At 54.2% G+C, this 24,782-nt stretch overlaps 1 protein-coding gene across 4 annotated transcripts in view; it reads right to left on the reverse strand.

The window, feature by feature from the left end:
• The window catches only part of SH3GL1 (SH3 domain containing GRB2 like 1, endophilin A2), a 41,406-nt gene extending 16,697 nt beyond the window's left edge, over positions 1-24,709 (reverse strand). Inside the window, exon 1 of one of the 4 annotated variants that reach the window (XM_055250467.2) lies at positions 24,489-24,709. In XM_055250467.2, the coding sequence (XP_055106442.1) occupies positions 24,489-24,533 (45 nt within the window). In that variant the 5' untranslated portion in view covers positions 24,534-24,709. Of the gene's footprint in view, positions 1-14,277; positions 14,436-24,488 lie in introns of those variants that run through there. The other 3 variants (XM_063620827.1, XM_063620826.1, XM_055250468.2) reach the window with 3 other exon arrangements.
• Between the last annotated feature and the right edge of the window lie 73 nt (positions 24,710-24,782).

Consider the following 24,782-nt stretch of genomic DNA (forward strand, 5'->3'; position numbering starts at 1 on the left):
GGAGGGGCAAAGCCCCAGGGCTGGACGAGGAATCTAGGAGCAGGTGCTACCTTCCCAGGAGACAGGCCTGCCGACCAGGGGGCTCAGCTATGTGGGACACACACTCCCACCCTTGCCCTTGCACAGGGTTTCATCCAAACATTGAGATGCCAGTGAGTGCCTGGGGCTCCTCTCCCAGGAACAAACCACACCCGGAGCTCCAGCCCGAGCGAACACATCTACATGAAAATCAGCCTCGGGCATCATGCATTGTAATTTCTCAGCTTGGCGACCAGACAGGAGGGCTGTGTGACATACAACTGGTAAAATCAGTTTCCGATGAAAACTTATAAAAGGAAAAAGCCAACCCACAAACAAATGAGGCGATAAATCCCCTGAGGCTCCGCCTGGCAGGGAAACACCAGCTCTGCAGCACTGAGCACAGGCTGGTGTTCCCATTGGGGGCAGCGTGGAGGATCTGCGCCCAGGGGCAAGTGTGATGACATCACCCACGTGCACAGGAATCATCGGGCTTTCTTAAAAAAGGATCTTTTCTCAAGAGCGGAGCTGAGGCAATGCATAGCCCTGCAGGAAGAAACTGGAAATGGTGCATGGACAGAGAACTGCGGGGCATGGTGACAGCGGTGAGAGGCTGCAGGTGTGCAGGTCTCAATGAGGGGCCGTGAGTTCCCCCACTCCCTGAGAGCTGAAGCGACTTGCCCGAAAGCCCAGAGCCCTTCCTGAGACATAGAAACCATCTTCACCATCTCTAAGATCCCTTCCATTTCTGAAGGACTTCCATTTCTTCGTGACTGTGGGCCACCATGGGCATGAGTCACCTGTCACCAGAGCCTGGTGTCCCTGTGCAGGTCTGCCAGGTGGGCAGAGGAGACAGGTGAAGGCACTCACAGCTCTGCCCACCGCACATTCTGTAGAGAACCTCAGTGCCCTCCTCCCTGCCGGCAGCCAGGCAGGGATTTAGGTGGTTTCTGTTTGGCCTCCAGTGCTTGCCTCTCCCGTGTCCTATCCGCCCAGACCTCAGACATCAGAGAAGCCTCCTCCCACAGGAAGCCCTCCTGATTGATCCCCATCACTGGTCTCCTCACCCTCTCCCAACACACCACTGATGCCTCCTCTCTCGTGCGCCTGCCCCTTCACACCTCATCTTACACCCCCATCTGCCTGGGCGGCCCCCCATCCCCCCTCAGAGCTTTTGCTCTCGCTGTTCCTTCTCCCTCACTGAGCCTCCCTGGATCTTTCCATGCTGGGTCTTAGCCACCAGGGCTCTGTCCATCCAAATGTCCCCATGGCTGCAAGGCTGCCCCACCCCGCCTCGCTCTCCTGCTATCCTCATGTGGCCCCGCATTCCTCTTGCTTGCTTGTTTGCGGGTCCCCTGCTGTCCCGTCTCAGACACAGGAAGCACTCTCCACGCTTAGTGCCCTAGAATGAAGGACTCCGGGCAACCTCTTGGGGGTCCTCGCCGCATCCCACCCCTTGACAGCAGCTAAGCTCTGGGGGCAGCAACTCCCCGCAGTGACCCAGAAGGCAAACAGATGATACTCCTCCCACCACCTTCCTTTTTGTGGCTCGTGGACAGTTCACCTGGGCTGATACTGATGGAGGCCACCAGGCCCATTCCCAGCCTGGAGCTGGCTCCCTCCCCAAAGAGCTGCAAGGTTGGGAAAACTTGCAAAGAACAAAACGTGAGCTAGGCAGGCTGAGCCTGACTCACATGCTGGGGACCCAGCTCCCACATTTGGGCAGTTTCTTATCCAGGAGGATGCCCGGGAACAGTGACAGGTCTGAGGTCTGAGCGGATAGGACACGGGAGAGGCAAGCACTGGAGGCCAAACAGAAACCACCTAAATCCCTGCCTGGCTGCCGGCAGGGAGGAGGGCGCTGAGGTTCTCTACAGAATGTGCAGTGGGCAGAGCGTGAGCAGGCACTGAGGAATGTGCCTTCACCTGTCTCCTCTGCCCACCTGGCACACCTGCACAGGGACACCAGGCTCTGGAGACAGGTGACTCATGCCCATGGTGACCCACAGTCACGAAGACTGGTTTTCTGAGGTGTGGCTGCCAAAAGCACCCAGGCCAGAAGTCATCCCAGGTGACACGGGGCAGGGCAGGGGGTGGTGAGAGGCGGTCAGCAGCTCTGCACAGCCAGCCGCGCCTGTGCACTGGGGCCCTCTGCGAGCATTAGGTGCCAGCAGCTGTCACCTTGCAATGGCCACTCCTGCCCCCTCGCCAGGTCACGTGCACTGGCTCTGGCGCATGGGTGCCCCTGGCCGCTTAGAGGCACCCCCTGCTACTTACACCGTGATGTCGGTGGTGGAAACCCGGGCTGGGAATCTCAGAATTGCTGACCATGGCCTCAGCACAAAGGAAGCGGGCAAATGGCCCAAGTCCCCCCACCATCTCCCCTGCAGCGAGAAGACTGCAGCGTCTCCCCTCTGAAGACTCGCATTTGGGTCCCGGGCCCGGGAGATTCTGGCGGGTACAGCCTGCTTCCCAGGGCCCCTTCTGCCCCGCTGTGGCTCATCGTCCTTGGAGGGACACCACTCGGGACAGGCTCTCGTCGCCAACCCACCCCAAGTTCTCTGTCCTCAAACACAAGCTTCCTGCCAGCGGGGCCAGGCACGGGGACAGGGCTGGCAGAGGCAGCACAGGGCCTGGCACCCAGGTGGCGTCAGTCACTGAGTATATGTTGAGATAATAAATACTATTTGTTGAGATAACAAATAAGAAGCGGCCCTGCCCTCGGGAGTTCAGGTGTGCCAGTAACACGTCACAGCAAAGGTGTGCCATGAGGCCACGAGGCAGGCAGGCTGACGTGGGATAGGGTGCCTGGATGGGCGACACCAGGACTGGATACGGTTCCAGCTCTGCCGTTCGGGGCTGTGACTCCGAGCAGGAACGCAAACCCCTGAGCCTCGGTTTCCTCAACCGTCTCAGGGGTGGATGTGCTTTAGAAACTACACAACACCAGGCCAGGCGCGGTAGCTCACACCTGTAATCCCAGCAACTTTGGGAAGCCGAGACGGGCAGATCATCTGAGGTCAGGAGTTTGAGACCAGCCTGACCAACATGGAGAAACCCCATCTCTACTAAAAATACAAAAATTAGCTGGGCATGGTGGTGCATGCCTGTAATCCCAGCTACTCGGGAGGCTGAGGCAGCAGAATCGCTTGAACCCGGGAGGTGGAGGTTGCGGCGAGCCGAGATCACGCCACTGCACTCCAGCCTGGGCAATGAGAGCGAAACTCCCTCAAAAAAAAAAAAAAAAAAAAAAAAAGAAACCACACACCACCCTACGATCCTAGGCTACTGTGCACTGAGCAACTGAGTCCCGAGGAATGATGGGTGTGGGGCCGGCCAGGGGTTTCACCTCCGCCCACGACACTGCCTCTGAGTCCAGTTTTTCTAGAGCAAGAGGCTTCATGCAGGCCCTTAAGGAGGAGAAAAGGAACACGCCTCACCTGAGTCACACCCATCTCCAAGGGACCCTGGTGAGGCACTCACAGGACCACACACACCAGGAAAAACTGTCTACAGCTGGCTGATCGTGCACGAACTCTCATGCTGCACCCAGAGCGCCTCCAGATCAGCCACAGAGTCACGTCCCGGCTCCGAAACGCTCACAGCACGGGACATATTTGTCGATGGCCGTGACACAAATTCTGAGGTTCTACTGGTGGACGAGGGCGGGAGGAAAGAAGCAAAGGACCGCTGGGCTTGGTGGCTCACGCCTGTAATCCCAGCACTTCAGGAGGTCAAGGAAGCAGATCACCTGAGATTGGGAGTTCAAGACCAGCCTGGCCAACATGGTGAAACCCCAGGAATGGTGGCTCATGCCTGTAATCCCAGCTACTTGGGAGGCTAAGGCAGGAGAATTTCTTGAACCCAGCAGGTGGAGGTTGCTGTGAGCCAAGATGACACCACTGCACTCCTGCCTGGGTGACAGAGCAAGATGCTGTTTCAAAAAAAAAAAATAATAAAAAAATAAAGAAGCAAAGGACCAAGAGAGAAATCACTCGACTTAAAAAGAAGGTTGGTAGAAAATTCCCCACATCCCTGACACACACCTGCTGCTGTATCACACCCCAGGCAGCTGCCACAGCCTCTGCGCCCCCTCTCCTGTTTCCCAATCAACCTGCGTTCCTGTCTTCCTACCAGCTGGGAACTCGGCACGGCTGCCCATTCCGAATGCAACTCCTTCCCTGGGGATGTCCCGCCCTCCCTGCATCTCTGCACACCCACGCTCTTCCTGCCTTTGAGAACGTGCCTCTGTGCATGAGCGAGCCTGTGGCCATGCCTGTGACCCCTCACTGCCAGGATGGCTGCTGCTGCTACATCAACACAACGCATGCCGCAGCCCTGCCTTGTGCTTACTTGTATTTTGGGGGGAAAGCAGCCCTGCCCCCCAGGGCATGCTTCTCTGTTGTCATCGCCCCAGAGGACAAGGGACTGGTGCTGCCACTTCCTGAGCTAAACGAGCAGTAAGAATATTCAAATCTCTCCCACCCTGCCATCATGGTCTGGTAGCCAGGCTCCTCCCAGGGTGGCTCCCACTCCCCTGGAAGGACTGGCCCCACGGATTCTGCCTGGGCTAACGACGGAGGGGAAGGACACGGCAGGGCAAACCCACGCTGCTGGGGCCCCAGTGCTGGGGGCCTCCCTCCAACACCTGCCTAAGGGATGCCCAGGGCAGGGCTCTCTCCCTGCACCGGAAACTCTCCCTCCTTTCTTTGCTTCTTCCTACATCCAAATTCTACCCACTCTTCAAAGCCACGGTCTGGAGCCATCACTGAGGTCCAAGTCAGGCTGAATGAGTATTTACCTGTGCCAGGTACAGTGGAAAAGGAAAGACACATAACCCAGGCTCACACATACACAAGAACCTAAGGCCCTACGACAGACAGGACGCCAGCGGGGAGGGGCCACTTCCTCCTTGTGGGGAGGGAGCCAGGGTGAGGCAGGAAAGAGGTGGCCGTGGCCGTGGGCTTTGAAGGATGGGTGGGATCTGGGAGTATGCAGGAGAGAGGGGCATGACATGAGCATGCAGCAGTGAGGCTGGCTTGGAAATATGCCCAGGACAAGGTTTGGAAGTGCCCGTTTTGAAGATGTGGGAGGGCGTCACGGGTGGGTATCTGGCTCCAGCTCCTGGATCGGAAAAAACGTGCCGTCAAACTCAGGAATTGTCAACTGTCTTCAGGACAGTCGGCGGTTTTGAACATGATCTGCTGTGGTGTTTCCGGTATGCGTGGTCCCCTCGGGCAATAGCATGTTCTCTGTAAACATGAACGAGGGGACGGTTTTCAAAATCCAAGTTAAGTAACGGGGACTGAATTTTCTATCAGTCCACTAGCTTTTAAGTCACCAAGGTGGGATTCCAGAGACGAGGGAACAACTTCGGCAAAGTTGAAGATTAGTTCCACAATGTCACAGCCAAGGAAGGCTGGATTGAACCCCAGGTCTTAGCAGGGCACTTCAAGCCAACATGGCAAAGTGAACCGGTCCCATTTTCTTGTTGATTTCAGGGATGAGAGCTAACAGAGGAAAAAACAACTCTGTCTCCCCACCGGCCTCCTCTCCCTCTCTCTGTCCCCCCAGCCTCTCTGTCCACCTGCCTCTCTCTGTCCCCCTGCCTCTCTGTCCCCTCTGCCTCTCTCTGTCCCCCTGCCTCTCTCCATTCCCCCTAGCCTCTCTATCCCCCTGCCTCTGTCTCCCCTGCCTCTCTCTGTCCCCCTGCCTCTCTGTCTCCCCTGCCTCTCTCTGTCTCCCATCTCTCTCTGTCCCCTCTGCCTCTCTGTCCCCCTACCTCTGTCTCCCATCTCTGTCCCTTCTGCCTCTCTCTGTCCCTCTGCCTCTCTGTCCTCCTGCCTCTGTCTCCCCTGCCTGTCTCCCCCGCCTCTCTCTGTCTCCCCTGTCTGTCTCCCCTGTCTCTCTCTGTCCCCCTGCCTCTCTCTGTTCCCCCCGCATGTCTCCCCTGCCTCTCTCTGTCTCCCCTGCCTCTGTCTCCCCTGTCCCTCTCCGCCCCCTCTGCCTCTCTCCATTTCTCCTGCCTCTCTCTGTCTCCCCAAACGCGCCTTTTTTTTTTTTTTTTTTGAGACGGAGTCTCGCTCTGTCGCCCAAGCTGGAGTGCAGTGGCGCGATCTTGGCTCACTGCAAGCTCCACCTCCTGGGTTCACAACATTCTCCTGCCTCAGTCTCCCGAGTAGCTGGGACTACAGGCACCCGCCACCACGCCCGGCTAATTTTTTGTATTATTTAGTAGAGACGGGGTTTCACCGTGTTAGCCAGGATGGTCTCGATCTCCATAACAAATCGCCACAAACCTAGTGACTTATAGCCACACACAACGTCTTCAACGACACATTAAAGCAACACAAAGTCTTCACTAGCTCAGACCCTGACAGGGATCACCCCAGGCTAAGATTGAGATGCTATGAGCTACACTCTATTCTGGGGGTTCTGGGGCTTTCCTGCCTTTTCCAGCATCCAGAGGCTGCCCACATCCCTTGGCTCACGGCCCCCTCCTCCCTCCATTGTCAGAGCTAGCAGGCGCCGACCCCTCAACAGCTATCTCTGTTCTCTCTTCTGTTGTCTCAGCTCCCTCTGACCACAGCAGGGGAAGGCACTCTGCTTTCTGAGGGCCTTATGATGGGGCTGGGCCCTTGTGGATAAGCCAGGATAATCTCCCATCCCCAGGTCCGTACCCTTCGTCCCATCTGCAAAGTCCCCTTTTCCATGTAAGGAAACAGTCACAGTTCCAGGGGTGGAGGTGAGGGGCAGCCGTGGGGGGTGCTGTCCTGCTTGCCACGGAGCTCATCACTTCTCGTTATTCGTGGCAGCTCTGTTCTAGAAAGTTACCTCAAGCACAGAGTTGGCCAGTACTGAGCCACTGTTCAGAGGGGAAACACACAGCTAGGTTTCTGTGAGCCTCTGGTCACAACATGTTCATCAAATGGTCACTATGTAACCTAGTTTTGTGTATTTCATTTTTTCTTTTTTCTTTTTGAGACAGAGTCTCACTTTTCGCCCAGGCTAGAGTATAGTGGCACAATCTTGGCTCACTGCAACTTCCGCCTCCTGGGTTCAAGTGAGTCTCCAGCCTCAGGCTTCTGAGTAATTGCGATTACAAGTACACAACACCACGCCTGGCTAATTTAGTATTTTTAGTAGAGGCAGGGTTTCACCACATTGGCCAGGCTGGTCTCGAACTCCTGACCTCAAGTGATCCACCTGCCTCAGCCTCCCAAAATGCTGGGATTACAGGCATGAGCCACCACGCCTGGACATTTTTTTTTTTTTTTTTTGAGACCGGGTCTTACTCCTGTCACCCAGGCTAGAGTGCAGTGGCGTGATCATGGCTCACTGCAGCCTTGACTTCCCAAGCTCAAGCAATCCTCCAGCCTCAGTCTCCCGAGTAGCTGGGACTACAGGTGGGCATCACCACACCCAGCTATTTTTTTTTTTTTTTTTTTTTTTTGGTATTTTTGTAGAGACGGGGTTTCACTTTGTTGCCCATGCTGGTCTCAAACTCCCAGGCTCAAGCGATCCTCCCGCCTCAACCTTCCAAAGTGCTGGGTGACAGGCATGAGCTGCTGCACCTGGCCTTTATGCGTATTTCCTCAGTTCATATCTACTGTGATTCACCCACACTGAACTCATGGACACGGCGCTATCACTCCTGACTGAGAGAGCTGCTGTCACACATGGTTTCTGTGAGGCTCATCCCAGCCTCCTGGCACCGAGGAACACGAGACGGCGCGGCTGCATGACGCTGGGGCCATTCTCAACAGTGAAATCACCAACAAAATCCACAGAAATGTGAGAAACATGGCGCTAAAATCCTGCAAATCCGTGCCGGGACGGCGCGAGAGCCGGGAGAAGGCAGCGTGATCCACGCCGGAACACAGCGCGAGAGCCGGGAGAAGGCAGCGTGATCCACGCCGGAACACAGCAGGAGAGCCGGGAGAAGGCAGCGTGATCCACGCCGGAACACAGCGCGAGAGCCGGGAGAAGGCAGCGTGATCCACGCCGGAACACAGCGCGAGAGCTGGGAGAAGGCAGCGTGATCCACGCCGGAACACAGCGCGAGAGCCGGGAGAAGGCAGCGTGATCCACGCCGGAACACAGCGCGAGAGCCAGGAGAAGGCAGTGTGGCTTTGTTTGACCTTGACTAGGAACATACGCGCTGGGTGACAAATTTTTTGCTGGTCTGCACTTGTCTGCAAAAGACTGCAAAAGGAATGATTTGGGGCTACAAATAAATCTTATCAAGTAGGTGAATTTGCACAGGGAGCGCGTGAGTCCTGGCCCGAGCTGCCCTCTGCAACAAGGCTGGGTGCTAGGTGCTTTCTGTGAGCGCGGCCTCACTGTGCACAACGAAACTGAAAACGCAGGCTCCAGAGGAGTTTACAGGCTGGAGGGGATGTTACATCCGTGAGGAGGATGCCCAGCAAAAGCAGAGTCCTCAGAGCTGATGGCGCAGGAGCCCCCCGGTTCATCCCGCTCCCGACCACACAGAGCTAACCCTGAGCTGGGAGCCTCCTCCCCGCCCACTTGGCTTCCTGGCCAAGGCCCCAGGCACATACAGCACGGTGGAGGAGGGTTGAAATAACACACTTTACGAGTGCGCAACACATGATATTGCCAGCCACGCGTCCAAGACTTTCGGTCATGCAAATTGAATAGGTTGTTTTTTTCCAGGCTAGGACTGCTGAAAACCTATGTGGCTATTTTTCTTCTTTTGAAGGCAGGGTCTCGCTATGTTGCCCAGGCTGGAGTGCAGTGGTTATTCACGGGCATAGTCATCAAGCACTACAGCAGATGATCATATTAAGCAAGGTACCGCACTGGAGAAGCTCTCAGATGCATGCCACAGGGGACCGCTCACTGCCAGGCTGTGTGAAAAATGCAGAAACTTGGAGACTCTAAATGTCCACTGGCTGGAGAACGGATAGACACACTGTGGAATAATCACGAGGGAAAGCCACGCAGCTGTGGATGCGAGTGGAGCCTCGTGTCAGTGTGAACGGTACTCACAAGGAGTGCTCAGCCTAAAAGTAGGGTGACCAGGTGCGGTGGCACACGCCTGTAATCCCAGCACTCTGGGAGGCCAAGGCAGGCAGATCGCTGGAGCTCAGGAGTTCGAGACTAGCCTGGCCAACATGGTGAAACCCTGTCTCTACTAAAAATATGAAAAATATCCGGGTGTGGTGGTTGGTGCCTGTAATCCCAGCTACTCGGGATGCTGAGGCAGGAGAAGTGCTTGAGCCTGGGAGCGGGAGGTTGCTTCGAGCTGAGATCGTGCCATTGCACTCCAGCCTGGGTGACGAGAAACTCCACCTCAAAAAACAAAACAAAACAAAACAAAAAACTAGGGTACAAGAAACCAAGCAAGAAAGCACGTGATCCTGTTGACAGGCAGTGTAGACCGCTGTACAACCCCGCACATTTTGGAGCAGTGAACCCACACGCGGTGAAGGTGCGCCTGCCCTGCTCTGGCTTCATTTGGGTGGGGTGATGGGCACCTGGTCATCAGCTGGTCATTCTTAGGTGTCTTTCTGGATCTGAAACCCTTTATGATACAACCTTCATGAAGTGCCTGAACAAGGGAGGTGCCCTGTGCCACATATTGGTGCTGACCAGCGTGCGGCCTAGGGAATGTGTTCTGAATGCAGTAAGAGGCAACCCCCTCCTGGAAGGAGGGCGACCCCCCACCGGCTCCTCCGACAGCTGAGTGGACTCCTGGGCTCCAGAAACATGATTGCAGCAGGCGGACCAAAGTCTTTCTCCTGCCCTCCCTCCCAGCAGCACTTTCCTTCCGGGCCCCCAAAGACCCTCCCTGGCTGTGCAGCTGCCCACTATGGAACCCTCAGCCAGTCTAGAGGTGGCACAGGGACCCCACTCAACAGAGGGGCCCGCTGGTGCCTTCTTCTGACAGGCACAGAGTGCTCTGGGGCTAGCCGAGGAGGCTACTGTGGGAAGGCTGGGAGTGGGAGAACACTGGAAAAATACACAGGATTCTGCAAGTATGAAATAAAAATGTAAAAGCTAGGGCACAGCGCAGCATTCCAGCGGCCTCCGAGCCAGCCTCTGCAGTGGGCAGCACATATCTCCCAGACACCCACACTACACTCAGCCAGGAGTCCGGCAGCTCCAAGGCTCCTCGTGGGTGGAACGCTGACTTGACCAGAGTCAGCAAGAAGCAAGACACTCTGCAGTTCTGGGGGTTGTTCTTCCTTCCTAAAATAATAGCAGGGATTCTCAACCTCAGAGAAAACCATCAGAGGCCTCAGGAGAGGATGAAGACGATCTTATGCCAGGGTGGGTGAAGGTTGGGAGATGGGGAAATTCCATCCAGGTCCCTGGGCTGCCCTCTTCTGAGCCATAAAGGCTGGCCTTGAAGGGCCGGGGCTGCCCGTCTGTTTCAAACAATCGGGACTCTGATGAGTGAGGCTGTTAGGCTGATGGATGCCTGCCTGAGTCAGCTGTGGGGCCTCATCCCACAGAGGCGGGTGGCAGGGGATTGCGGAGAGGGCAGGCAGAAAGTTCCCAGAGCTTCCTTCTGTGGGGGGCTTCCTGAGAATAAGGGTCTCTGCTTAGTGCTGGGGCAGAGTCCCGAAATGACAGCAGAAAAATAATCAGTCAGCAGTTCTGCTTCCAGCACGCAGGGCTGGATGGGGGTGTCCTGGAGGAAGATATTTGCATTACTGCTTGGGTGATGTTTGGGAACTCTTTTATTTCTTTTTTTATTTATTTTTTTTTTTTTTGGAGAACAGGGTCTTGCTATACTGCCCAGGCAGATCTCAAACTCCCAGGCTCAAGCGCTCCTCCTGCCTATGCCTCCCTCAGAGCTGGGATTACAGGTGTGAGCCACCGTGCCCAACAATGTTTGGGAACTCCCTAAGAATGCTGACTGCTGGGTCTCCAGCTTCCATGTCTTTCCCCAGGCACTCAGGACCTGGCTGTTACCAACCCATCAGCCCTCTTTCCTGAGCCTGAATCCCAGTGTGCAGGATCCCCCGATCCTATGAGGCAAGACTGCAGAGGGCATGGTGGCGGGCCCAAAGGGAAAGGCAATGTGCCTTCCATGAGGTATTTCCCACAGCATGGCAGCTAACACAAGCATAAGGCACATGAATCACATGGTCAGAACACAACTCTGCTGCAATTCCCCTTCTGTAGTTTTTTTTTTTTTTTTTTTTGAGACGGAGTCTCGCTCTGTCGCCCAGGCTGGAGTGCAGTGGCACAACCTTGGCTCACTGCAAGCTCCGCCTCCCAGTTGACACCATACTCCTGCCACAGCCTCCCGAGTAGCTGGGACTACAGGCGCCCGCCCCCACGCCCGGCTAATTTTTTCTATTTTTAGTAGAGACGGGGTTTCACCGTGTTAGCCAGGATGGTCTCAATCTCCGGACCTCGTGATCTGCCCGCCTCGGCCTCCCAAAGTGCTGGGATTACAAGTGTGAGCTGCTGCGCCCAGCTCCCCTTCTGTATTTCTTATTCTGGCAAGGAGGAACTTCCAGGTCGGCACTACTATAGTACAGACTTTGTTTTTTTTTTTTTTCTTTTTTAGGCAGGGTCTTGCTCTGTTGCCCAGGCTGGAGGGCAGTAGCATGATTATAGCTCACTGCAGCCTTGAACTCCTGGACTTAAGTGATCCTCCCACCTCAGCCTCCCGAGTAGCTGGGGCTACAGGTGTGCACCACTATAACTGGCTAATTTAATTTTTTGTATAGACGGGGTTTCATCGTGTTGCCCAAATAGGCTTGAACAACTGGGCTAAAGCAATCCTCCTGCCTCAGCCTCCCAAAGTGTTGGGATTATAGGCAAGAATCACCACGTCCAGGCTGAACAGCTCTTTCACAAGAGAGCACACCTCAGGCTCAGGGGTGGGGTATCCAGCAAGATTTTACTCCATTGTTTTGTTGCTGTTGTATTTGTTATTCCACTTACTGTGTGGGGTTTTTTGTTTGTTTTGTTTTTGAGACAGAGTGCAGTGGTGCTTTCTTGGCTCACTGCAACCTTCACCTCGCAGGTTCCAGCGATTTGCCTGCCTCAGCCTCCCGAGTAGCGGGGATTACAGATATGCACTACCACGCCTGATGAATTCTTTGTTTTTTTATTTTTGTTTTTGTTTTTTTGAGACAGAGTCTCGCTCTGTCGCCAGGCTGGAGTGCACTGGCGCGATCTCGGCTCACTACAACCTCTGCCTCCTGGGTTCAAGCAATTCTCCCGCCTCAGCCTCCTGCGTAGCTGGGATTACAGCCATGCGCCACCAAGCCCAACTAATTTTTTTGTATTTTTAGTAAAGATGGGGTTTCACCATGTTGGCCAGTCTAGTCTCAAACTCCTGACCTTGTGATCCACCTGCCTCGGCCTCCCAAAGTGTTCGGATTACAGGTGTGAGCCATCGTATCCGGCCTATTCCAGTTACTGTTATTGAGCAAGGAAAAATACCACAATCCCCTTTAAAATACATTTTAAAAGTGATAAAATAAAAGTAATTTAAGAGGAAAGAGGCCGAATCAACTAATGGGTTCAAGCTGAAGGACAGGCGATGAACCCTGGCTGTCGGTTCAGGGCATCACCGATGGCCAGCTGCGTGCTGTGGTCTGCGAGTTGAGGGAGTGTCACGTTTGAACGCTGGGACAGGGGACACAGGCTTAGAAGGCAGGTACAGAGACGGGCAGCAGAAGCACAGGAGACAGCAGGCTCAGAGACAGAAGGGGCCGTCCACACGGAGAAGGGGGAGGAGCCGCAGGGCCAACTGTGGCAATCAGAGAGAAGTCACTGCAGCACCTGGGCATGGAGGCCAGGGAGAGAGCTGCAGGATGGGTGGCCAGGGCCAGCCATGGCGAAAGCCCTAAGAATCTTGGCAAACAGGGCGGGGGAGCCGGTTTCTGGAGGCTGGGAGTGGTTTAGTTTGGGGACACATTCAAGCCAGGGAACCACCAACTCTGAACAGACCGGCCCAGCCAGGCAGCAGCAGGTACATTTCAGCCTGGCTTCGATCAAGGGGGGAAGCAGGCGTCTGGGCTCGGCTTCCTCGGGACCCTGCTCAGGCAGGCTCCGGGTCAGAGACTGCCTGTGACACAGTCAGGCCCTCTGACCTGGCCAAGTTCACGTGACTGTCAGCTGCAGCCCTGGAGCTGGACACACACCCCAAACCACAGGAGACACTCTCCGAGCTGTTGATTTTTTCAGAGCAGTCGGACCTGTTCCCAACCGAGTTCTCCGAGGCCTTGCCAGCCACCTGGTGCTCTGACACGGCCTGGTCGGATGCCTGGCCAGCGGACCAGGGGCTGCTGTTGAGCCACCATCAGGGACACCACAGGGGGCCCCGTGGAGGACAGCCCCTCACTCTTGAGAAGGAGCCCTCCAGCTCAGCCTCTGCAGGGGGCATCTCTGGCGACCTCATCAGCAGGCCAGTGCCCAGCAGAACATGGCCCATCACACATGCCCGAGCACAGCTCAGCCTCAGGAGCTGACATCCGATGGGAGAGCACCTCACGCAAACACCAGCGTGTGGCGTGTGGGTGGGGGACCCCGAGGCCAGAAGCTCCAAGGGCTGAGAACTCAGTTCCCACATGCAGCCCCGGAAGATGCCAACGATAAGGGGAGATAGAAACGCGTTCGTTCTAGGGCAGACAGGAAGTGGAGAGAGAATGAAGTTGGGAGGTAGGAGAGGCCGGTGACATGGACAGGAGGCAGGAGAGTACAGGGCCCCACACAGGGCGGGTGGGAGGGGCTGACTGTGTGAGTTCCCCATGCAGGGGAAGAGCAGCATTGAAACCTGGGACCAAGGCAGGGGCTCCAGAAGCTCCCAAAAGTCAGCTGAGAGCTTGAACTGTACCCTGGGCCAGGTGGGGACGTGCTTCTCCTCTTCCTCTAGGGCGTGCTCACACAAACCCGACACGCGACCATCCGCTGTAGGGTGGGGGCCACGGTGGCCCATCCGTCCTTCCATGTGATATTTACCGGCTCCCTGGGGCAGGCCAGTCACTAAACCGAACACTGGGGATGCAGCAATGAGCAGAAATGCCTGGCTCCGGCGGCAATGGGCTCATAATCCAGCGGCAACGGCAATGGAATAATCACTCCCATCAGCATGAAACCATGTGGAGATCTGTCCACTTGCGGGCCAGGGCAGAGGAGACACACGTTCCTGGCCCAGGGAGGGGAGTGGGCCCACTCACCCCATGCCCTCGCTGGCCTGATGCCATCTGGATCCTGAGTATCTGCCATGACCACCGCCCCTACAGACTGTGTGCTTCACTCCCTTACCCAGGTGTGGAACTGCGGCCCGCGAGGCGGGAGCCCTCTCCCAGGCGGTCAGTGGGCCGCTGCTGAGTCAGGTCCAATGGAGGAAACGGTCCATTTTCCTGCTGTGGTGAGGAGGTCTCCCCGTGACCCTGCTCTCAGGGCCTGGTCAGCAGGTTTTTCTAGGAGTGGAGAGGAAAAGGAAGACAGGGCCGTCCTCCCAGAGCCTGAATTCAGGGAGCTCTGGGTACTGCTTAACAGGAAATGAGTAGAAACGCACCAAGCTGCAGTGCTCAGGAAGAGTGCTTGCCAAATCCAGCCCTGCAAAAGGCGAAAGACAGAGAGAGAGACAGGCAGGCAGACAGACAGGAAGAAGGCGTGGAGAGGAGAGACAGAGAAGAAGAAGAGGTGAGAGGGCAAAAGAAGGGAGAGACAGAGAGAAAGACGAGGGAAGCGAACAGAAAGAGAGGAAGAAGAGTGGGGAGAGACAGAGACAGGAAGGAGAGGAGGGGAGAGAAGGGAGAGAGGGAAACCCGCTGCAGCCCCCGCCACCACATTCTTTCATCCGCTTTCCAGGGACAGCTTTGAAAAAGAACCAGAAGAGACCGCCCCCTGACACTTCAGCGCACACATTAAAACGCCATTAGAGTTGGAGAGCTCAAGTCCGGCTGAGATGCCTCCAGAGCCTGTTGAGCTCCTGACACCCACCCCACCCCCACCCCGGGGCAATGCTTCCCCTTCCAACCCTCCCGGCGCTTAGACACCTCAGCGGCTTGGAAAGGAGAAACACGGAGGCCGCTCTGAGCTTCTCCTCTAAGCTCTGCCCCCGGCAGCGCCGAAACCTGCGGCTGCCTCCGAAATCCTATTGGGGACGTTGGCAGCATGCTCCAAATTAAACACGACGTTTCCCGAGATCAGAACAGTTGCAAAACACTGGAGACAATCACAGAGGAGGAAAAGGGCTAAGGCAGCAGAGAAGGCTTGGCTGTACCCTAGGCCCCTGGATCAAAGTCCACTGGACACAGAGACATGGGCAGGTCTGAGCGGGACGGGCCTCAACCTGCAGATTTCTCCTCTGAGGGAAAAATGTAACAGACACACACAGCCAGCTCAGACCTCAGGTGCACTGCGCACGTGACAGCAGCCACTCCTGGGCGGCCAGGGGCGGGGTGAGCAGTGTCATGTTCTCTGTGTGCTTGATAGGTCTGGGGTCTCAAAATGCGACAGTCCCCAATGTCTTCAACTGAGCAGCATAAGGTGAGACACCTCATCTCGCACTCGCAGGCTATTATTACAGGCACCCGGAATATAATTAAGTACTGCAGAGCTGGGCTTTAACACACACCCAGATAAGCAAGGCGATCAGCACCCACAGAGCCCCAACTGGTCTTTGGTGAACACGGGATTCTGAGTCAGAGACAAACTTTTGGCCGAACTTTCAGCCCTTGACTTGTTCCAGGGCCTATGTACAGCAGTCACGGGTGGCAGAAATCGGAGTCTGTTTGTTAAGAACGGGAAAACGCAGGATGCTGCTTAGTTACAAAGTGCCCCGTGACCACCAACAGCCAAACCTGTGAAGGGGGCCAGGTGAGCCAGGTTTCACAGACAGGCCCGGGGAGCAGCGGAGTGTAAGGAGCCTCTAGCTTCCTTTGGGGAAGGGCAGTCTCAAACTTCTGTGTCTGCACAGCCCAGCCGGCACACAGCTCAGGCCTCCACACAGCTGCTGGTTCCACCCGTCTGCAAGTCGGAAACAGAGCGGAGTGGGGAGAGTGAGCCCTGCCTGTCCCGGGGTGGCCTAGGGTCCACGCCGCCGGCTCCAATGCCTCAAGGCACACACCAGTACATGCTGCACATTCCTGGATTCAGTCACCAGAGCTTCCTGAAAGAGTGGACTTAACCCCGTTCCCATCATACGTGGACATCACAAAGCAAAGCCCCTTCCTACATCTGTTGCCAGCACCTCCCGGAGGGAGAGGGGGCTTCCGGAGGTCAGCCTGCAGCTGCTGGACTCACCGGCCTTGCCCCGGGCACAGCCTCTGAATCACCAATGCTGGCCCTTTACCAGCCCACACAAAAGGGCCTCTGAATCACCTGTCGCTCCCAGCACAAGGGTATACATTTTTATCTGTGCCAAGGTGAAGGGGTTATGAACCCCACATTTTTGTATCTTAAGATTATTCCCACTGGCTCATGACTGTAATCCCAGCACTTTGGGAGGCCAAGGCAGGGAGATCACTAGGTCAGGAGTTCAACACCAGCCTGGCCAACATGATGAAACCCTGTCTCCACTAAAAATACAAAAATTGGGCCAGCTGTGGTGGCGCACGCCTGTAATCCCAGCTACTTGGGAGGCTGAGGCAGGAGAATTACTTGGACCCAGGAAGTGGAGGTTGCAGTGACCTGAGATCGGCCCACTGCACTCCAGCCTGGGACAGAGCAAGACTCCATCACTCACACACACACACACACACACACACACACACACACACACACACACAAATATCATTCCATGTTTATGGTTTAACAAGTCAAGCACTTTGGTAGGAAAACCAAGAGTGGCCCCACGAAGTGAGGTTTTAAAAAAGAGGTCAGGGCCGGGCACATGGCTCATGCCTGTAATCCCAGCACACTGGGAGGCCAAGGCGGGCGGATCACCTGAGGAGTTCAAGACCAGCCTGGCCAACAAGGCGAAACCCCGTCTCTACTAAAAATACAAAAATTAGCTGGGCACGGTGGCAGGCACCTGTAATCCCAGCTACTCAGGAGGCTGGGGCAGGAGAATTGCTTGAACTGGGCAGCAGAGGTTGCAGTGAGACAAGATCGTGCCACTGCACACCACCTTGGGAGTGGAGACAGAACAAGACTGCATCTCAAATACATAAAATTTAAAAAAATCATAATAACCCGGGCATGGTAGCTCACACCTGTAATCCCAGCCCTTTGAGAGGCTGAGGCAGGAGGATCACCACCTGAGGTCAGGAGTTCGAGACCAGCCTGGTCAACACAGCAAAACCTCATCTCTACTAAAGATACAAACATCAGCTGGGCGTGGTGGCACATGCCTGTAATCCCAGCTACTTGGGAGGCTGAGACAGGAGAATTGCTTGAACCCAGGAGGCAGAGGTTGCAGTGAGCTGAGATTGTGCTACTGCATTCCAGCCTGGGCAACAGTGGGAGACTCTGTCTCAAAAAAAAAAAAAATTCATAATAAATAAACTAAGAAGAGGTCAGGGCCAAGCACGGTGGCTCACGTCTGTAATCCCAGCACTTTGAGAGAATGAGGAGACAGGATCACTTGAGTCCAGGAGTTCAAGACCTGGAGTGGTGGGGTTTAAGGAGCCTCCAGCCTAGGCAACATAGTGAGACTCTGTCTCTACAAAAAATTAAAAAATAAATAAAAATAGGCCGGGCACAGTGGCTCATGCCTGTAATCCCAGCACTTTGGGAGGCCAAGGCAGGTGGATCACGAGGTCAGGAGTTTGAAACCAGCCTGATCAACATGTGAAACCCTGTCTCTACTAAAAATACAAAAATGAGCTGGGCGTGGTGGCGTGTGCCTGTAATCCCAGTTACTCAGGAGGCTAAGGCAGAAGAATTGCTTGAACCCGGGAGGCGGAGGTTGCAGTGAGCGGAGATCACGTCACTGCACTCCAGCCTGGGCGACAGAGCTAGACTCTGTCTCAAACAAACAAAAAATTAAAACTAAAATTAAAAAATAAATAAAAATAAAAATAGGTCAGAACAAGCAGTATCGCTGACATTCTGAAACACCAGCCATGTCCCAGACACTGCTTACTCTGACCTGCAGCCCCCAATAGGTGGGGCCCAGGATCCCCCAGCAGACAGTCCTCCCCCAACCCCCCGGCCTCTCCTTTTCTCCTAGGCACAAACCCAGGGCCTAAGGAGCATCAGGCAGGTTTCAAAGCTATGGGAGGTGACGCTTGTGAATGTTCCTCCTAGCTCAGTGTGAAGCAATCTTTCCGTTCAAATGTTCAAACCCTCTCCCTCCTTTCAGGCAAAAAAAAAAAAAAAAAAAAAAAAGCCAGCATTCCAGGCAGCTGCCAGCTCTATCCCTAGTTACACTCTCAATCTCACACAGCCTGGCCACAAGATTTATCAGGAAGCCAGTTAGCAGCTTAAGCCTGGAAATAATGTCACCCAAACCCCCAGCACACCACAGGAACTTCTGAGAGCAGCTCTCGCTAGTGGCGTTCTTTCACCCTCCTTAGTCCCCCAATTCTAGCTGCGCACGGATGCCAGGAGGCTCTTGAGGGAGTGGGCGTCACACAGGCAGAAAGGAGGGAACCAGGGAGATGGGATCATGACGGATGGCTATTTCTTTTACTGCTTTCTTCCAGATGATTCAACTTTCCCAGCTCAGGCCCTCAACGAGTCTATGGCCAGTTCATGACAAGAAGTAAAAACTCACAAACTGTGCACCCAAGCCCAAACCAATTTTGAACAAGTTCCCGAAAGGTTTCGCAGGGAGATGAACTAGCCTGGAACCCACTAAGGTTCTTACCATTATCACCAATTAGAGATCAGAAACTCAGAACCAACAATACAGGCTTGCCTGCTAGAAAGTTAATCCTTCCCAGCACTCTCTCCTGCATCCTCCCGGCCTCTGTTTCTCAATTTAGAAAGGACACTGTGAAAACCCTTGGAAGTCCAGAGCCTGGTTTAAAGCAGGGTTTCTTAAGCTCAACTCTACTGACACAGGGCTGGAGAATTCTTCCTTTGCAGCGGGGGGAAGCTGTCCTATGCACTGTAGGATGTTTGGCAACCATCCCTGGCCCCTATCCCCTTGATGCCATAAGCATTCTCTCCCAAAGTTGTGATAACAACTGTCTCCGACATTGCCAAGCGGAGGAGCGAGGAAGGGGTCTGCGCCGTCCCCAGCTGACAGTGCTGATGGGAGTGTGCCCCTCCTTCAGGAGCCCCGATGCCCGTGGCTCTCAACTATTAAATCAAGTTCCAGCAAAGAACTGGAAACCTTTAAGCTGTGTATGGAACCATGGTGTGTAGCACTGGAAATTATCCCTTTTCTAAGTCACTGTAAATGGTGTTTTTTTTTTGAGACAGGGTCTGGCTCTGTCTCCCAGGCTGGAGTGCAGTGGTACAATCAGGGCTCCCTGCAGACTTGACCTCCCCAGGCGCAAGCGATAAAGGTTCCTCATGATCAGCTGGAAGGTATTTTTGAATTAAAGGTTCACATTGAAGAACCTAAGTGGATGGTGGCATTTGGGGCCAGCAGTGAAAGTGTTTCCTCTAAAATAGTTCCCTACACAAGGGCAGACATGGTTATTCTGAGATTCATATATGTTCTGTTTTTCTGTGAACCATTTTTCAGTCTTTGTTTCTGTCATCATATGTAAGGGAAATTCCACAGAGACTACATCACACAAAACTGACGTTGTTAATTACAAGAAAATACAGGTGCTTACCTTTTGAAGGCTTATTAACACATATGGTTGCCACAATACATATATATGATAAACAGACGATAAACAGTGTACATATACATACAAGTTGTTTAGACTGGGCGCGGTGGCTCACACCTGTAATCCCAACACTTTGGGAGGCTGAGGTGGGCGGATCACAAGGTCAGGAGTTCAACACCAGCCTGACCAACATGGTGAAACCCCATCTCTACTAAAAATACAAAAACAATTAGCCGGGCATGGTGACGCGCGCCTGTAATTCCAGCTTCTCAGGAGGCTGAGGCAAGAGAATCGCTTGAATCCAGGAGGCGGAGGTTGGTCGCAGTGAGCCAAGATCACGCCACTGCACTCTAGCCTGGGCAACAGAGTGAGACTCCATCTCAAAAAAATATATATATACAGTTGTCACAATATGTATATGATAAACGGTGTACATATACACATAAAATATTTATGGTGGATCTAGCTCCCCCCTAAAAAAGAAGCCCAGATACTGAAAGACACTCGAGTTTTCCTAAAGACTTGAGGGTGGGCTCGACCTTGGGGTCTGGATGCTGAGTTTTATGTAAATATCTACCTGTGGGGCGGGGTGCCATGGCTCACGCCTGTAATCTCAGCACTTTGGGAGACTGAGGCAAGTAGATCACCTGAGGTCAGGAGTTCGAGACCAGCCTGGCCAACATGGTGAAACCCAGTCTCTACTAAAAATACAAAAAAATTAGCTGGATGTGGTGGTGAGTGCCTGTAATCCCAGCTACTCGGGAGGCTGAGGCAGGAGAATCGCTTGAACCCGGGAGGCAGAGGTTGCAGTGAGCTGAGATGGCAGCCATTGCACTCCAGCCTGGGCAACAAGAGAGAAACTCTGTCTCAAAAACAAACAAACAAAAACAAACTACACATGTGGCTATCTGTGCTTAGCAAACTAGGAAAATCTTTATTTTATTTTATATTTTACTTTTTTTTTTTTTTGAGACGAAGTCTCGCTCTCGTCCCCCAGGCTGGAGGGCCTCCCAAACTGCTGGGATTAAAGGCGTGAGCCACCACACCCGGCCAAACTAGGAAAATCTTAAGAATGGCTCAGCAGGGATTTTTTTGTTCCTTTGTTTTGGTATAATTATCCTCATTTTTTTTCCAAATCTTCAAGCAGGGTTTCTCAAATTTTGGTACTATTGACATCTGGGGCCAGGTAATTCTTGGGGGCAGTGGGGAGATGCTGCCCTGGGCACCGGAGGATGTTGAGCAACATCCCTGATCTCTACGTACTAGTAGCCAGCAGCACCCCACCAAGCTGTGACAACCAAAAAGGTCTCAGACATTGTCAATGTCCCCTGGAGGACAGAACTGGCCCTGTTTTACAGGAAGATAAATGTCCCCTAATCCTTTTGTGTAAAAGAGGGAATGTTTTTACCCTTAGACCGGATAAGCAAGACCAGCTGAGACCTACTGGTATAAAGCATACTGCCTGTTCACATGGTGAGAACTCAATAAATGTTCGTATCACTACGTAACGAGGGATCCCGAGAGATGTCACTTTCCAACAGGCACAGCAAAGGGTGAAAGAGTTGTTATTATACTAAAAACAAAAAAAGAGACACAAATAGTTGGATACGTCCAGGTAACAGCTGAGATGTCAGAGGGAACCATGGCAATGATCACAGAAGGGCATGGAACGCAGCCAAGGTGACTTCTAAGAGCACGACTCAAGACGACAGCCCCAAGGGTGGGCTGTGGCCATCGTGCTTTGGGACTAGGCCTCAGGATGTGCAAATACGCAATCCTAAGCCCAGCTAACACCACACTGTCCTTTACAGGCTTGAAGGCGCCACTCACAGATCTGAACGCAGGTCATCCTGCTTCCCTCGAGAGAGACAAAGTCCTGGTGGCCAGCACAAGAGGCCTGGCTCATTCCTTCAAAGAGGGTGTCAGCTCAGGACAATATGGGCACAGGCCCTGATCGCTGGGAGTCGGGCTCGTAGCTTCCAGAGACCTGTCTATAGCAGGGAACAAAGTGGCCCAGGAATTCCTCCAAGACCTCTGAGAACATCTTTCCTGCTAGGGAGCAGTGCTCTACGGTGCTCTAACCAAGCAGGTGAAGGTCTGACGCCTGCTGGGCAAGGTCTAACCCATAGCTAGGCCATCTGATTTCAAACTGCTGGGGCAAGGGGGTGGGGCTGTTCTCAGCGACAGTCCTAAAATTTGTCTGGATTAAATCTTTCTCCAGGGTTTAACCAACATCTGGGGTCTAGAGATAGACCCTAAGTATCTATATCCCTAGACAACCACTAGGGTTGTTACTTTTTTTATTTATTTTTTGAGACAGGATCTCACTTTGTTGCCCAGGCTGGAGTGCAGTGGCGTGATCATAGTTCACTGCAGCCTTGAACTGCTGGGCTCAAGTGGTCCTCCTGCCTCAGCCTCCCAAGTAGCTGGGACTGCAGGTGCACATCACCACACCTGGCTAACTTTTTGATATTTTGTAGAGATGAGCTCTCCCTATATCGCCCAGGCTGGTCTTGAACTCCTGAACTCAAGGGAACCCCTGCCTCAGCCTTCAAAGTGCTGGGATTACAGGCACGAGCCACAGCACCTGGCAGGGTCCTTACTTTTTTCTTTCCAGGGGCAAAAGGTACCAGCTGGGTGTTACTGGGGACTCATTTCTCTTTGCTCCCACTGGGCCTCTCCGAACTGTGGGCAGAGAACCCTGTTTGCCACCTTGGCCCAAGCATTTGCTAAGATCATTGCTCATTCCTCGGTGGACTCTTATCTACACAAATTCCACACAACCTCACCCTGCAGTACACAGACCAATAGGATTCAACAATCTGAGGCTTCTTGTCTTTTTTTTTTTTTTTTTTCCAAGATGGAGTCTCGCTCTGTCACCCAGGCTGGAGCGCAGTGGCGCAATCTCGGCTCACTGCAACCTCTGCCTCCCAGATTCAAGAGATTCTCCTGTCTCACCCTCCTTAGTAGCTGGGGTTACAGGCAAAAATACAAAATTTTTGTACTGTTAGTAGAGATGGGGTTTTGCCATGTTGCCCAGGCTGCTCTCAAACTCCTGGCTTCAAGTGATCCGCCTGCCTCGGCCTCCCAAAGTGCTGGGATTACGGGCGTGAGCCACTGCGCCCGGCCAAATTTGAGGCTTCTTGGATTCGAAATTGCAAAGTGAAAATTTTAAGTGTGCCCAGTTTTCTGTAGAGTGGATCCACAGCTTTCACCAGATTCATGAGCAATGGGTCCTGGACTTTCCAAAAAAACCCTTTATCTGTCCGTATCAAATGCACTTAGGCTGGGATGCAGCATTCTACTTCTGGTAATTCATCCTATAAAACTAATCCCCACTGGTGAGCAAAGATATTCACTGGCTATTCATTGTAGTAATGGTAGCAGAAAATTCCGGTAAACAACAGAGATATCTATCAAGTGACAACTGGTTAAATAAATTATGGTACACGTCATGGAATGAAATACAATGTACCCATTAAAAAGATCCAAGTAGGCCAGGCAGGTGGCTCACGTCGGTAATCCCAGCATGTTGGGAAGCCGAGGCAGGCGGATCACTTGAGGCCAGGAGTTCGAGACTACCCTGGGGCACATGGAGAAACTCTGTCTCTGCTAAAATTACAAAAAGTAGCCGGGCGTGGTGGCGCATGCCTGTAGTCCCAGCTACTGGGGAGGCTGAGGTAGGAGAATTGCTTGAACACAGGAGGCGGAGCTTGCAGTGAGCCGAGATTGCACCACTGCCCTCCAGCTGGGGCAACAGAGAGTGACTCCGTCTCAAAAAAAAAAAAAAAAAAAAAAATTCCAGAAATGTGAAGTATGGTCTAGTGCAGTAGTCCTGGGAGACAGTGAAGGAAGGGAGGAAGGAAAGAAGAGAAGGAAGGGAGAGAAGCAAGGAGGGAGGTAGGAAGGAAGGAAAGAAAGAAGGAAGGAACGAAGGGAGGGAAGGAGGACTGATTCTATTCCTCAGGGGACACAGAGTGATGTCTCAAGATATTTTTGGTTGTCACGACTTCTGGCCCGGAGTGGGTGCTTCTGGCCCGGAGTGGGTGGAGGCCAGGGGTGCTGCTCAGCACCCTGCAGTGCCCAGGACGGCCCCACTACGGAGAACAATCCAGCCCCAGATGTCAACAGTGCCGGCGGAGGGGGAGAAATCCCGCTGCAGTGTGATCTCCAAGTAATGAAAAACACAGCACACAGGATTCTGTGGCATGTGCTATCACAGTGTACGTGTTTTTAAAGGAAAGTCACACAAGTATCTTAGAAAACGGACATACGGAGTCGATGACAGTCGCTTGTCTCTGGGGAGAGGGGCTGGCTGCCCGAGGAGCACAGAAGGGAACTGACTTCTTCCTCTACCTTTTCAACTTTGTACCTTGCCCATCCAGAGGATTCTGAACAACACTGCTCTAGACGCAACTTCTCCCTGGCTCTGGGTTATCTGGCAAGAGTCCTGTGTCGACAGCCTCGGGACTCCTCTCTTCCCCTTCTCTCCCCGCACCCCGCCCCTGCAGCGGAGGGAAGGAGGGGAGAGGTCCGCGTCCCTGGGCAGCCCAGGGTGCCTCTCCCCTCCTCCCAGGGGCTCTGTCCACGCTTCTGTAGCCCGCATGGCGGTCAGGGCCTGGGCCACCTCATCGCCCCCGTCCATCCCTTGTTCTTCCCACCTGGCGGGGGACACGCGCCAACGTCCCCACGTCGGTCCCCCCGGCCCCCTCCCGGGCCAGGTCGGGCCTGGCCCCCCCCTCATCCAGGCAGCCCAGGGCCCGGAACTCGGCCCCCGCCTGGGCCTGCGCTCACCTGGCTCGCCTTGTAGAACTGCTTCTTCAGCCCCGCCACCGACATGTTGCCGCCCGCCGCCGAGCCTCCCGCCCGGACCGCGCCAGCGACAGCCTCCTGGGCGCCGCCGACCCTCTGCGCGCCTCAGCAGTCCCCGTCGGCACCGCCTCCGCCACCCGCTTGCCAGCTCCGCGCCCGCTCCGGAGCCGCCTCAGCCGCTCGCGCGCCCGCGCGGCCAGGATATTACATGGCAACCGCACGCTTCCGGTGCCGGCCCCTGCGCGCGCCCCCGGCCCCGTCTGCGCACGCGCGCCC

This window comes from Symphalangus syndactylus, chromosome 17 (genome assembly GCF_028878055.3).
Source record: "Symphalangus syndactylus isolate Jambi chromosome 17, NHGRI_mSymSyn1-v2.1_pri, whole genome shotgun sequence".
In the NCBI taxonomy this organism is placed as follows: domain Eukaryota; kingdom Metazoa; phylum Chordata; class Mammalia; order Primates; family Hylobatidae; genus Symphalangus; species Symphalangus syndactylus.